The 15,476-nt window shown below is 25.5% G+C and overlaps 4 protein-coding genes across 4 annotated transcripts in view; 1 reads left to right on the forward strand and 3 right to left on the reverse strand.

Moving 5' to 3' along the window:
- Nucleotides 1-156: 156 nt before the first annotated feature.
- LOC105252543 overlaps nt 157-15,476 on the forward strand; it is a 67,065-nt gene continuing 51,745 nt past the window's right edge. Inside the window, exons 1-3 of the mRNA XM_025406836.1 lie at nt 157-241; nt 622-756; nt 14,264-14,575. The gene's annotated coding sequence lies outside the window, so the exon portion shown is untranslated. The remainder of the gene's footprint in view (nt 242-621; nt 757-14,263; nt 14,576-15,476) is intronic.
- On the reverse strand, nt 563-2,043 carry LOC105252537. Its single transcript, XM_011259955.3, has 2 exons — nt 1,802-2,043; nt 563-1,565 (listed from the first exon to the last, which is right to left on the reverse strand). Exon 2 carries the CDS (start codon nt 1,560-1,562, stop codon nt 792-794), a length of 771 nt encoding a protein of 256 aa, XP_011258257.1. The 5' UTR covers nt 1,563-1,565; nt 1,802-2,043; the 3' UTR covers nt 563-791.
- Nucleotides 2,881-4,062, reverse strand: LOC112637354. The gene is made up of 2 exons (XM_025406837.1): nt 4,022-4,062; nt 2,881-3,683 (listed from the first exon to the last, which is right to left on the reverse strand). The coding sequence occupies exon 2, from the start codon at nt 3,672-3,674 to the stop codon at nt 2,979-2,981; it is 696 nt and encodes a 231-aa protein (XP_025262622.1). The 5' UTR covers nt 3,675-3,683; nt 4,022-4,062; the 3' UTR covers nt 2,881-2,978.
- On the reverse strand, nt 6,587-9,617 carry LOC105252556 (dentin sialophosphoprotein). The gene is made up of 2 exons (XM_025406831.1): nt 9,532-9,617; nt 6,587-8,506 (listed from the first exon to the last, which is right to left on the reverse strand). The coding sequence occupies exon 2, from the start codon at nt 8,498-8,500 to the stop codon at nt 6,587-6,589; it is 1,914 nt and encodes a 637-aa protein (XP_025262616.1). The 5' UTR covers nt 8,501-8,506; nt 9,532-9,617.

The following is a 15,476-nucleotide window of genomic DNA, read 5'->3' on the forward strand; positions in this document are numbered from 1 at the left end:
TGATGGCACACGATGGCGCTAGAGTTTTTAGTAGACGGTGACATTTTAGAATAGAATGGTGAAAATAAATCTCAGGAGACGCTTTATTAAGTGCTTTCAAGAAAAAAATACAATTTCATTATTTAAAGTATTAGAAATAGAAATAATATGTATAAAATAAAAGTATTATTGAAAAATATTATAGAAAATAAAAGTATTATAGAAATGATTGAAAATTAGAGCATACCAAATATTTTGTGAAGTAAGTTAGAAAAGATTCAAATATACATGATGTAAATATACATAATATGCGTGTATATATTATACATATACATACATATATATATATATATATATATATATATATATATGTAGTACATAATATAGTATTTATATATATATATTTATACACACATATATATATATATATTTTTATATAGTACTTATACAATTCTCCAATATATGTATATATAAATCTATATATATATATATATATATATATGTATATAGTATATATATATGTATATAGTATATATATATATATATATATATATACATATGTAAATTAATGAAATATATAAAATTGATTTTGTATCTGAGCGAAATGTCAATTGTCCATAAACAGTGTTTTGAAATTTACAGATTCAATGGATGCTCTCTTCTTCAAGTATCACTTCTTGTCAGCACATCCATAAATCCATAGGCTTGTCAGTCAGTTCCAGAAAATGATGAATATTAATTTTTACATGCAGAACATTTTTGAGCAGAAAATTACAAGTGAGTCTTTTGATTGATTATATACTCTAATACTATTAGTAATAACTTAGAAGCTTCTTCTTCGTTTTGCATATCTCTTTATCCTTCTTCCTCAGCTTTAAGATATAACAATAACAAGAAGGATTCATTTTTGGTATTGGAGCTCTGAAACAGTCATTATGCGAAAATAACTGCGAAATTATATGGCTGTATGTCATTTCATAATTTATTAGCCATGTTGCAGATGCTCTCTTCTGAATATTCCACATTGATGGATATTTTATTTTATTCTGTTTAGCAAATTTATAAGCTATGTTCAACAATTCTTCCATCACACAAGATGCACAACTACAAAATGGTATTTTCTGTTTTATCCACAATTCTAAATATTTTAATAATAACATTTCCTGCTTAAATGTGAAAATTCGAGTAGGATCTAATGATCTATCATATTCGTATTTTTCATCTCTAGTTTCATAAAACCATCCTATTTCATTGCATAGAGTAGGTATGTCAACTCCATGCTTTTTTCCAGAATCCGATATAACTGCTTCACCTTTCATAACAGTTTCTACTGCTTTTTCATATTTAATTTTATCATCTATAAACTTTTCCAAACTTTCCATGATGCTGATTTTTTTATGAAGAATTGAATATTCAAGACTATACATTTTTGCGATTTTATGTATATCTTCCTGTTCCTTTAAAATAAAATCTGCTGCCGCATTGAGTTTATGTTTTAATTGGAGATAATTTCTTATGATGTCCATGGTCTTTATATTTTGAAATTTCTTTTCTTCCTCGAGCAAATCTATAGATTTATCCATGATCTAGAAAGAAAAACACAAATAGAATATATATTAAAGATAATATTGCAAGATTGTAAAGTGTAAATCTTTTGTCCTTCATATATACTGAAGGATATATATATCTCTTGTAACAAAGTTCATAAATATACTAAATAATAATCAACATTGCACAGAAATTTTAGTTTATTTAAATTATTGTACAAAAAAATTTTTTTCAAGGTTTAAAGAAAAGTATATAAGTGTAAAATTATACTTACGAAATAAATTCGGAAATGAATTCCTGAATCAGATAACCGAAGAATGTGATGACTGAGGGCAAATTGAACAAGATTACCACGTGTTCCCAAACTATAGCTTATACAGGCAGGATGTGGAAATCGTGTGACACAGACGCAGTAACCAATCAAGCGATTTTCCGTAAGAGAAATTGATTGGTTATCTGTCTTTTCTTACAGAACGATAAAAGTTTCCATATCTTGTCCTTATGGCAGCTAAAGGCAGGTAAAGCTCCCGCCAAGTTTAAAAAATCATGTATCCAAAATATAACATGTTCCCTAGGGTGTGTATGTGTGTGTATTTTTTTAATACAACAAAGAAAAATATTTAACTTATATTTTTATATATTTAATAATTATATACAATTTTATATTTGATAATAATTTTTTATTTCAATTTTTTATTTAATTCTTTTATTTAATTCTTTTTAAGTCATTAATTTATTTAACAATATTCTTCATTAACTTGTTTTGAATTGTTTACCACATAATAACGTTTGACGAATTATCTTGATAAAATACACAATTTATAAAAATTGCATATAATGGCACGTACATAATTTTATGAATGTATCAACAGTTAATACGAAACAAGCAAATGCTCTTCGATTATTGCATGGAAGTATGCAATGGTATATAATCAATAATAAAAATTGAAAATATCTTATTCTTACATATACAGAAACATGAAGTAATTTAAAAAATCATTTGCTATTTTGTGATTTGGAAACCTATTTTTTACCTATCTTTTTTTTTTATATTGTACATGTGTAATTATTTACTTATTATAATTTTATCTTTTTTCGCAGTGTTTAAATATTATCTGAAAAATGTTAAAATGCAACAGAGTTTAGCATGATGATTTATATTTATAAAAAAGAAAAGCATAAACAACAAAATATTAATCATAAATATATTTATCCAAAAAAAGTCGTTAGATTTTACAATCTTTTATTCTATAATCATTCGCAGAATTCGTGACTGTTTTAGATTTATTTATCTACTTTATTTCAATTCGTAAATATAATTTTAATTGTAAATTTATGAGTTAATTGATTCAGTCATTCTGTAGTCATTTTTAAGAAGGATAGATCTTCCTTTTTGAGACATATTATGTATTAACGTTAAACATTTCTAATGAATTAATATTTGTCGGATATCAAACATTGAAATTACTTGGCATCTCAAAAACATATTTTTCATTAAACAACGAGGACTCTTCTTCACGTTTACACTCTTTATATATGCCATCATGCGGAAACATTCTTGACAATTCCTTACTATGTGCCATTTCAAAATCAATCAACCATTCTTCATCCACTTGCTTAGATCTATCCCACGCTTTGGGATATGATTTATTATTTTCTTGGGCGAATTGATAAGCTAGACGTAATAGATATTCCATTGCACAAATTTGGCAAACGCAAGACGAGAGAGACTTTTTTTTCCACCAACGTAATCTTAACAATAATGATATCTCGTCATTAAATGTGAAAACTTCTGTATTGAGATTTATAGGTTTGTCATATTCGTAAGGTCCTGTCCCGAATTTTTTGTATTGATCAATTTCTTCATTTAGTCTTGGGAGATCAAATTTGTACTCTTCATAATTGATAATAATTCGTGTTTTGTTTAGAATCATATCTACTGCATTTTCATATGCGGATTTCTCTTTGAAATAAGCTATCATTTTATTTATGATGTTGATTTTTCGTTGAAGAATGGTATGTTTAATTCCGCTAAGCATTGCCGCGGCATATATACTTTTAGTAGAATTGAGAACAAGATGCATTGCTGCATCGAGCTTCTTTCTTGATTCCATATGCCTTTTAATTCTTTTTCTAATTGCAATCATTGTGATAATCTGCGAAAGGAAGAAATTATGAAAGCATATCATAGTAGGTAAAGAATATATATTGGGCAATATATATATGTTAGATATAGATATGTTTGTCTTACTCTTTGTTCATGCATTTATAAACGTTCAAAGATATACTTAAAATAAACGATTAAAGATGTTTTAAAACAAAATTTTGTAAATACTGAATAATATTTAATATTATATACATAATTTCAGTATGTTTGAACAGTATGTTTTAGTTAAAATACTTTAAAGATAATTAGAAGATAATTATTACAGAAAAATATTTATTAGATATCAAACGGTATTTATAGTTTCTAAATTCGAATTTTTATAATTACCTATTAAACAGTACAGAGCACGTACTTAGATTGTAAACAAAGCACAGAGAAGAATTTTATCAATATGTTTTCCTAGGTGGTACGTGTTTTTCCTGCACGTTTAAAGAAAACATACTTTGTATCTTCATTGGCTACTGAATTTATACTGAATTTTAGTATTTCGAATATTTTTCTTATAAAGATTATAAAAATTTTTTTGATATAACAATACTCTCAAAATAAAAATCTTATAGTTAATACTATCTATTTTTATTTTAAATATAACCGAAGGAAATACCGATATTTAATTTGAACAAGCGATATATATATATATATATATTATTAATATAAATATATATTAATTAAATTTAATAGACATATATATTTCAATTAATATAAAGAAATTTTATTTAAAATTTACATTAATTATATTAAACATTTTATAGATTTATTGAAATCAAGGCTAATAGATTCACATTTTTAAACTTACATACGCATTTAATAAAAGTAAATTTTTTCTCACATCTGATTAAAATTATTAATCTTAAAAATTAATTAATCGTAAAAATCTATTTAAATGTCACAAGAATTGCAATTAAAAGACTATGATTTAATAATATCATATATATGGAAATATAAATCATTTATTTACTTATGTTATACAATTTAAGTATTATTCAATATTTTATAATGTTGATAATTATATGCAATTTCAAAGAATCTTTTCAGTTATACAGAAAGGGATTAAGAGTTATAAAGTATAAGAAATGTTTAGCTGTGTTTATTTCTTAGATTCGAAATGCTATTTTTAAAATTAATTTGAAAAAAAGTTTATTGTATTGCATATGTAATGTTTTTTATTTATTAATGTTTAAAATAATTAAAAAAGTGCCACAAACTATCTTTACATAGATATTTATAAATGGAATATATATAATGAATACTTTCTTATTTTGTTATTATATATATATATATATATATATATATATATATATATATATATACAATAAACCAGCAACATAGCAAAAATTCAAGAAAATGTGTGCGTTGAAAAATGTAATAATCCTAAATATTATTATACAATATTGTAGAAATTTACAGACTACAAACAATATATATAAATACATATAATAACAAATATATATATATATATAATATATATATATATAATAACAAAATAAGAAAGTATTCATTATATATATTCCATTTATAAATATCTATGTAAAGATAGTTTGTGACACTTTTTTAATTATTTTAAACATTAATAAATAAAAAACAATACATATGCAATACAATAAACTTTTTTTCAAATTAATTTTAAAAGTAGCATTTCGAATCTAAGAAATAAACACAGCTAAACATTTATATACATATATATATATATATATATATATATATATATAATATGTATATATATATAAATTATATATATATATATATTATATATATATATATATATATATATATATATAAATTATATATATATTATATATATATATATATTTGTTATTATATGTATTTATATATATTGTTTATAGTCTGTAAATTTCTACAATATTGTATAATAATATTTAGGATTATTACATTTTTCAACGCACACATTTTCTGGAATTTTTGCTGGTTATGAAATACATTTACAGATAATATTTATAAGAATTACAACAAGAATTTGTAATTTTTAAATAATAATATCTTAGTTCCCTTCTCTTCTATTGTTCCTTTCCAAAAGGATTTAAATAGATTGGTCCAAAAAATCGAAATATTATCTCTTCTTTAAGCATTTTTCCTCGTACAAAAATAATTTTCCTGTAATCTTATATGTAAGTTCATATATTCGCTAATCATTTTTATGGACATGTTTTCTTAAAGAATGATTCAACAATGTTGCAAGCTCGCGATAAAATCTTCTTTTTGCGAAATATTGAAATTATTTGCTATCTCGATCATTTATTAAACAGTTCAAACAGCATTATGAACATTAATACACGGTAAAAAACATTTTGTATTTCTGTTAAAATTTCCTCGTGTAAAAATTTTTGTGTTAAATATTTAACATACTCTTATATTAATATAACATATTATCATTGCGTTATTTTGACATTGCTGCGTTGAGTTAATACCATTTCTAAGAGTTCAAACAACACAATTAATATGTAAATGCACGGATTTTTGATAAAATATGTTATATGTTAAAATAAACAGACAAGTTGTGTTATTTTTCTCTCTATAACAGTTTTCATATGTTAGATCGACATATCTTTTCTGTTATTTATCATAAAAATGTAAGAATAACATTTTCTTTTAATTAAATTTAACATGACAAATATGTTAATTTAACATAAACTTTATTTCCAGATAAAGTTACAATTTTTTGTTAATTTTTAAACATATTACTTGTGTTATTTATTTATCATTTCATATTTGCTTTCTGTTAAATTAACATTAAAATTAGAGTGGATAAATTGGGACATGAGAAATATGTTAAATTTAACACAAAATTTTTTACTGTGTACATATAAAATTAGCAGATATTAGTTTTTTAAAAATTATTTTTGACTATCATTTCAAAAGTCTTTTTGAAACAATTTACTCTTCTTTTGATAATTGCATGTTTGCGATAGATTGAATTTTTTTTTTCGAAATGTCATTAATTGATTTCTCGATATTTACTTGTGGAATCAAGTAATTGAGATTTTGCTTTGAAGCCAAGTCATTCTGAAATTCATTAGTTGCAAGACTGGCAAATGTCTGTTCTGTAAACATTATTTTTAACTTCTGTTTTATATGAGCATTTAAGTTTTCTAATTCGTTGGTGTTCTGATTATAAGCTTGCGATGAATCGAAATTATCTTTTTGCAAAATATTACCACTTGCTATTTTGTCATGATCTGTTAAAGTATCCTGATATTTATTTGTGGAATCAGGTAATTGAAATTGATTTGAAGACAAGCCATTCTGAAATTGATTAGTTGCAAAACTGGCAGATGCTATCTGGTTTTCAGACATTACATCTGATTTCTGTTCCATAAGAGCATTTAAGTTTCTTAATTCGCTGGTGTTCTGATTATAAGCTTGCGATGAATCGGAATCATCTTTTTGCAAAATATTACCACTTGCTATTTTGTCATGATCTGTTAAAGTATCCTGATATTTATTTGTGGAATCAAGTAATTGAAATTGATTTGAAGACAAGCCATTCTGAAATTGATTAGTTGCAAAACTGGCAGATGCTGTCTGGTTTTCAGACATTACTTCTGATTTCTGTTCCATAAGAGCATTTAAGTTTCTTAATTCGCTGGTGTTCTGATTATAAGCTTGCGATGAATCGGAATTTTCTTTTTGCAAAATATTATCACTTGCTATTTTGTCACGATCTGTTAAAATGTCTTGATATTTATTTGTGGAATCAAGTAATTGAAATTGATTTGAAGACAAGCCATTCTGAAATTGATTAGTTGCAAAACTGGCAGATGCTGTCTGATTTTCAGACATTACTTCTGATTTCTGTTCCATAAGAGCATTTAAGTTTCTTAATTCGCTGGTGTTCTGATTATAAGCTTGCGATGAATCGGAATTTTCTTTTTGCAAAATATTACCACTTGCTATTTTGTCACGATCTGTTAAAGTGTCATTTTGTGAAATGGTAGATGTTGCTGTCCGAGACGTTTGTGTGGTCGTTTCATCAAGATTGAGTTGATTAATTTTCTTAGGAATATTATGTTTTCTCTTACGCGAGGATGGATTCGATATTGAGTGGGTACTACTTAGTGCCTTGAATATATTTTTCTCATCCGATAATACTAATGACGAAGGTTGTTTATTCTTATATGTTTCGTCTAATTGTTTATTCATACATGTTTCGTATAATTCTTGTACGGTGTCGTATTGATATAATTGTGAAAGTCTACTGCTGTGCGTCATTTCGAAAATTACCAGCCAATCCCGATCCGCCTGCTGATACATATCCCACTCTGGAAGATATTTTTTATTTTTCTCTCGAGCAGACTGGTAAGCTAGACTTACTAGTTGTACCATCGCACAAATGAGGCAAGTACACAATGATTGATTTTTGTATTTCCATTGACGCAAATCATCCATTAACGAGAGCTCCTCTTTAAATGTAAAAATTCTCTCTTTGTCTAAGGGTTTGTCATATTCGTACGGTCCTTTGGTTTTATTATTTTTTAGTAATATGTTGTATTGATTAATTTCTTTTTTAATATCTTCGGGGTTAAGATTGTAATACGTTGCTGCTTCTAACAGAGTTTTGTAATTATACATAACACTTCTTATTGCATTGTCGTATAAAAGAGTTTCCTCAAAATAGTTGTTTAATCTTCTCAAGATGTCGACCTTTTGTTTAAGAAATTTTTGTGGAAGTCCATAATCCGTTGCGGTGTTTTCTAAATTTCTTTTTTCATTTACAACACGTGCCGCTGCTATATCAAGCTTCTTCTTTAATTCAAGATAATACATAATATATTCTCTGATTTTAGACATTATGACCTACGGAAAGAAAATAGAAATATGTATTGAAATATGTATTGATTGAGAAGTACAGATATGAGATTGAAAGTGTATTATATTGTAGACTAAAAGATTACAATATTTTAAAATGAAAATATAATAAGAGAATATAACATATAAGAATAATAAAGAATTATAACATATAAATAAATAAGATTTATTCTCTTATATGTTATAATATTCATTTTTTTGTTTATAATTATTCAATTATTAAGAAATCAAAATTTTATTAACTTTATGTAGATCTAAAAGATTATTTTAAAATAATTAAATATTATTTTATTTTAAAATATATATACGTCTATATAAAAAATTTTAATTCACAAAATTAATTATTTAATTATTTTAAAATAATCTTTTAGATCTACATAAAGTTAATAAAATTTTGATTTATTATTATTTAAATATTTGTATAAAAGATTTTAAAAAGATTAATAATAGGAGAAAAATATATATAATATTAATCAAAGGTTAAAATTGATATTTAAAAACAATGTTTTCTTATTGTTAGATTCATATCACGAATTTTAAGTAGATAAATAAAAATTATATATAATTCTCGCATATGTAATGTGGTTTTTAATGTTATGATTGATGAAAACATTTATAATTACTATTTCTTCCAATCGAGAGAGTATCTAAATATAAATATTAAAAAATGAATAATCAGAAAAAAATTTTTGGACAGAAATCGTTCGTATATCGAATTTAGTTGGAATGTATCAATACTAGTGTCTAGTAACTCTTAGTTACTAAATGATCATCTTCGGAGCGACTGCTTAGTGCTCTAAGAGACAATTGCTAGTAACTTGAATGGAATGCACGTGCAACGTGTAAGTGCATAGAGAAATCGAGTATTAACATGTAAAAACATGTGCAGCAGATATCACATAATTCACAAGAAATGATAAATTAATTAGTGAAATTTTTACACTTTTGGAAATATTTTCATGATTCATGTACATTTTAAAAATCAAAGAAAAATTAACATAAAAGGTACTTACAAAATAGATTCATCAAAACAAATTTCGGGATAACGATTTCTCAGCGACACGTACTTAGTCGTAAACAGACAACAACTGAAACAATGTCACCAAGCGACCAAGCTTAAGGCTCCCACTAGTGTTAGAAAAACATATCTTACATTCCTTAAAATTAGTTTCTAGATGGCACATATTTTCCCTATATACAATTCGAAAAGATTATAATCTTCTTTTCATTTGTACAAGTTTATATAAAACTTAGACCAATAATTTATTAAATAATTATGAATTAATCTTCTTTTTAAACAATTTATTAAGCTCCCAGCAATCTATTTAATGAATTAATTTAATATAAAATATTGCTTTATAAAAAAATTCACAGATTTTATTTATTTAATAATATTGAATAAAATAAATAATAAAAAATATATTATGTTAATGTATAAAATGTGCATAAAATATATTATTCACAGAATATATGTATTTATATTCATGTATATATAATTCAAACATGTAATTTTTAGAAAAATTGATGAAATTATATTTAAGTAATTATATTTAAAAAGAATTATTTGCATTTTTGCCATTATGTTGTGCCATTAAATTATTAAAAAATTTTAAAAGATTATATATATACATATATATACATATATATACACATATGTATATAATTTTCAAGATTAATATGTATAATATACAACGTGAAAGAATAATACGAATAATAATTATATAATTTATTTTTTTAAGCAATTTTATAATATTTTTATTACGTTACATATTTCAATCATACAATCATAATAATTCGAGAAACACAGTCAATAAAAGATTTTCAAATAGGTATAAATATATTAAAACAAATATATAAATTCCTATTTTTACGTCTTCTATTTATAATTTTAAAAATAATAATTAAATATCATATCATGTGAAATTCATCTCTATATCACTACACTTACACATTTATTTATACTTCTATTCGTTCTATCCTATACAGGATACATATCTTATACTCTTATTTCATATGAATTATAAATGATTATGTCTACTATCAATATTAATATTACATTTTAGAAATTTTTTATAACGCTGATTAGAAATGATTATGCTTTCAAGGAAAAGAGTGTTTTTTTGTTTATATTAACGAACGAAATGGTTGCAAAAATGTTAATTTATATTATATTTTAAGATTTAATTCATTATATCTGGTAGAAATCTCTTATCTTTCCTCTTTTTCTTATTCTCTAACAATTTTTTTTCACTGAAAACATTAAAATATTATGAATTACCAATTAATTGATTTTAAATAAATTTACGTACTAGGTATTTATAGAATTGGAGGGTTCTATAAATGTTTATGCTTTAAGGATTATGTGCTTCTGATCAGTCTATACTCTATAGATTTATTAATGTGCTGTTTTCAAAAACAGTAGACGCTTCTAAAATGTTTAATGTCTGCTTTACACCAATTCAATTAATTGAAAATTCGTAATAGATAAAAATATCTTTCATGCAAATTTTATTTTGATATTTCAAGAATGTTTTTTTTTATCAAATAATAACCAAGATTATTGTCTACTGATTAAAGATTGAAATTATTTTTCTTTTTATTCTTTTTTTTGATTACATTGTTTTGAATTATCGAACAGTATTGAAAGTTTAGCGCCGTGTATCATTTCAAAATTTATCAACCATTTTACATCTGCTCGTTTATAGTCATCCCATACTGCAGGATATTGCATTCTTTTTTTTTGGACAAATTTATAAGCTAAATTTAGCAGCAATATCATTGCACAAATTTGACAAGTACAAGTGAAAGATTCTTTCGTTGCTTCAGACAAGCGTTTGAGTAACAGTAGCTCCTCGTCATACGTGAAAATTTTTGTATTAACACTTATAAGTTTGGCATATACGTACGTTTTTCTTCCAAGTATTTTGTGCTGATTAATTTGTTTACTTAAAAGTTTGGGATCAATTTTATAATGTATTGCGGCTTCAGTTATAGTTTGTTTTTCACACAAAACATTTTTTACCGCCCTATCGACCGCACATTCTAATCTAAAATCTCTTAATAATGTTTTTATAATATTGACTTTTTGTTTAAGATGTGAATATATAATTCCGTTCCGCTTTGCCGCGGCATGTATATTTCCACCATTCACCAACTGTTTTGCTACTTGGTCCAACATTTCTTTTGATTCAAAATATTCTTCAATATTTTCTCTGATTTTGGACATGATAACCTACGAAAAAAGTAGGAAGGAGAATAAATATATGTTATATAATCGTAAGAATTGCAATATTATAAGATAAAAATTATTTTCGCGATTTTCATTGTACAACATTTCTGTTTTTTTTTCTGTTTGTAATTAAGTATATTTTTCTGTTTGTAATAAAATATATGTTATATAATCGTAAGAATTGCAATATTATAAGATAAAAATTATTTTCGCGATTTTCATTGTACAACATTTCTGTTTTTTTTCTGTTTGTAATTAAGTATATTTTTCTGTTTGTAATAAAATATGTAAACAAACAAAAATATATTTAAAATCTTGTGGAAAAGATTTTATAAATATGTTGAATCATACACAATTTTCTTTATTACATTTTTTAGGATTTTTATATCTTTCAACACTCTCTTTAAAAAATTGAAAAAAGATATCATAACATAACACTTACATGAAAAAAATAATGTAAATAATATTTTTTACATTTAACGAAAATCGATTCTTCTGAACACAAATTAGATAGCTGTGTGGAATACGTATTTAATCAGCTTGTAAACAAACCATATTTGAAACAATGTCAAACGAATAAATTGAAAAGAACGATATTTAATATAACTAATCGATATATAATATAAAGATAATTTTAAACTTTAAATCTATTTTAAAATTAAATAGCAAAAACCACAAGCAGCAATTCTATCAAATCCGATGTATTATGTTGACGCACATTAAAAAACGATTGAAATTGAGAAAAGATATACATTAAGATAAAGCACTAGTTAATCTACGAAAAAATATTATTTACATTATTTTTTTCCTTATTCCAAATTAATGCGATATATATTCATATATATATTTATATAACTTATCTGTTCATTATACTAGAATAAATTTTGAATAGAGGCAAATAAACGTGAAAAAGAATTTGCAATAAAATAATATGAAGAAGATAATTTATATAATTAGATTGATATAACTTATAAATAGATGCATAATAGTAATTTCAAGTAATCTGATATTTTTAGATTTTCGAATTTAAATAATGAATATTATAATATCATTAACGTATGATTCATTATGCTTTGTTTAATTATTAACACAATTTATAAAAAAAACTGTCTTTAAGCAATATTTAAATTCACACAATGAGATATTCATAGTATTCATATTAAATCATTATATAAATTATATAAAAAAAAAAGAATGAAAATGTATTTGATAGATAATTTGCAAGATTATTATTATTATTAGAGTTCGTATGTAAAAGACGAAAATTGATTGTTCTGAACACAAATTAGATAGCTGTGTGGAATACGTATTTAATCAGCTTGTAAACAAACCATATTTGAAACAATGTCATCAAACGGATAAATTGAAAAGAACGATATTTAATATAACTAATCGATATATAATATAAAGATAATTTTAAACTTTAAATCTATTTTAAAAATCTATTTTAAAAATCTTAATGTTCTAATTTCTAAGCAGATAATTTTATTTATATATCTAGATGGACAGAGGGATTTTGTTTTACAATTTTGCAAAAACCGAAATCAATGAATATGACAGACGAATTTTTCGCGATTAATAAAAACGCGAAAGGAATGCGCCGAAGGATTCTTCCTTTGGTGAAAGTCGCGAATCGATTGACGCATGAGCAGGCGTCGTCGCGACATCGTCATCGTCGTCTCGTCTATTCACCCCCCGGCATAATTCACAACGAGTATCCCACAATTTTTTTTTAATGAGGAAGATGGGTAGCTTAGTCCAGACAAAGAGAAAGAAAAGCGTAACTAAAGGCATAAATAAAGGAAAAGTGACAGAGAGGGGGTGAATTGGGTAGATAAGAGAATGAAAAGGGCGAAGCGTAACTAAAAGGGAGAAAAGGAGATAGCACAGAATAATAAGAGAGAAAGAGAAAGAGAGAGAGAGAGATGATAGCAATAATAAAGGGAAAGGGAGGTAGAAAAGTAAAAGGGAGGGGGAAAGGGATGAAGGAGACAGAGAGAAAGAGAGAGGGAGGAGAATCAATGACGTAAACAATCTTCAGAAGGCCCTCTTCGCACGAGATGCATCCTTGCTCTTTCATATAAATCAGCAATTTTATACGCGACGCGTACGTGCGTAATATTATTAAAATAAAAGTTTCGCGGTATAAAGAAAATTAATAGTCCGTTAAATCGAGAATAAATTTGATTAAATAGACCCACAACAGGATTACACGAAAATAATTTTTATCCTTGAATTATATATTATTATATCATTAATTATATATTATTATATATAATTATCATATATTATTACTTATTATTATTAATTATATATTATTATATATAATTAATCATCATATATTATCATATATTATTATATATAATTATTAATTATATATTATTATATAATTAATCATTATATATATAATATTATAATCATTTTTATCTCCTTCAATATTGTTCCTTAAACTTATATATCCTCAAGTAAATTTTGTCGCGGTTCCAAATAATAAATAATAATCTCTTTGCCGGCAGGTAAATACAACTTGTGTTGACATCGGCATCAAGGACGCCGGGGCTCTCGCTGTTTGACGCGCGACCCTGCATGTCACGCGTGCGTGGTGCGAGCGTAACGATTTCGCGTGCGAGGGAGAGAGAGATGGATAGACATCCCTCTCGCTCGAGGGGTGTCGCGGGCAAGGGGCAACAGATGTCCTTCCGCATGACGCACGCGGGGTGGCCGTCCCTCCAGTCTCGCGTCTGGTGGTGTTTGTGCGCGTCGCGTCGCGGTGACGGACGGAGTAGCCGGCTCTCTTTCATCCTCGCGAGGATCTCGTCGAACGACAGGTATGTATATGTTTTCGACGTACGCGCGTTTCTCTCGTCGATTTATTTCGCTGCGCGTGATAACGCTCCTAACCTGACCTAACCTAATCTAATTTCGAGACTAGCTATTGCTTTAGCGGAGATTCGACCGTTACTTTTCTTTTTTTTTTTGCCCCGAAAGTTTTCACGTGCAAGAAATAAGCGGGTTGCGTGCGACGTATTATCGGGACGTTATGGGGAAAGAGACGGATTTATTTGACAGATGTGGGTCGATTTGTTCAGCAGTGTTCGAGATAAAATTACCGCCATGCACTGTACGAAAGTAACATTAATAAATCTAGCCACTGTAAAAAAAAGTATCATTTCATAGGTTTTTTTAGTACACAAGTCTACATATTTTATAATTTGATGCGATATGGAAGAACATATAATTGAAGAAATAAGATATATACGCGTATATTCGATGCAATTACACAATAAAGTTACAAATAGATTTTTGTCTTGAAAATTTTTGTCTCTAAATTAAAAAATTAACTACACACACAAGTAAATTAAATATTCAATTTATAATATATAATAATATATAATATATACAATATATAATATATTTAATATATAATAATATATAATATATACAATATATTAATATTTAATATTTAATATACAATATTTAAGTCATTTATTAAATATATAATATATATACAGGGTGTCCCAAAACTCATAATCAATCTTTCAAAGACAGATTCCTGGGATCATTTGGAGACGATTTTTCCTCAGCAAAAATGTCGATGAAAGCCATCATTTTTTGCATGTTCCCGATTTTTGTCATCATATATCTTTTCAATTAAGCCTTAAATTAAAACTCAACTAAAGTAAACTTTATTTAAAATTAATCGAAGAATGTGGTTTTGCTAATATTTTA

Source organism: Camponotus floridanus, unplaced genomic scaffold (genome assembly GCF_003227725.1).
Source record: "Camponotus floridanus strain SB8 unplaced genomic scaffold, Cflo_v7.5 scaffold157, whole genome shotgun sequence".
NCBI classification, from domain to species: domain Eukaryota; kingdom Metazoa; phylum Arthropoda; class Insecta; order Hymenoptera; family Formicidae; genus Camponotus; species Camponotus floridanus.

Bases quoted from the DNA above. Each gene is read 5' to 3' on its own strand.
- LOC105252537 (XM_011259955.3), bottom strand. From the start codon at position 1,562: ATGGATAAATCTATAGATTTGCTCGAGGAAGAAAAGAAATTTCAAAAT.
- LOC112637354 (XM_025406837.1), bottom strand. From the start codon at position 3,674: ATGATTGCAATTAGAAAAAGAATTAAAAGGCATATGGAATCAAGAAAG.
- LOC105252556 (XM_025406831.1), bottom strand. From the start codon at position 8,500: ATGTCTAAAATCAGAGAATATATTATGTATTATCTTGAATTAAAGAAG.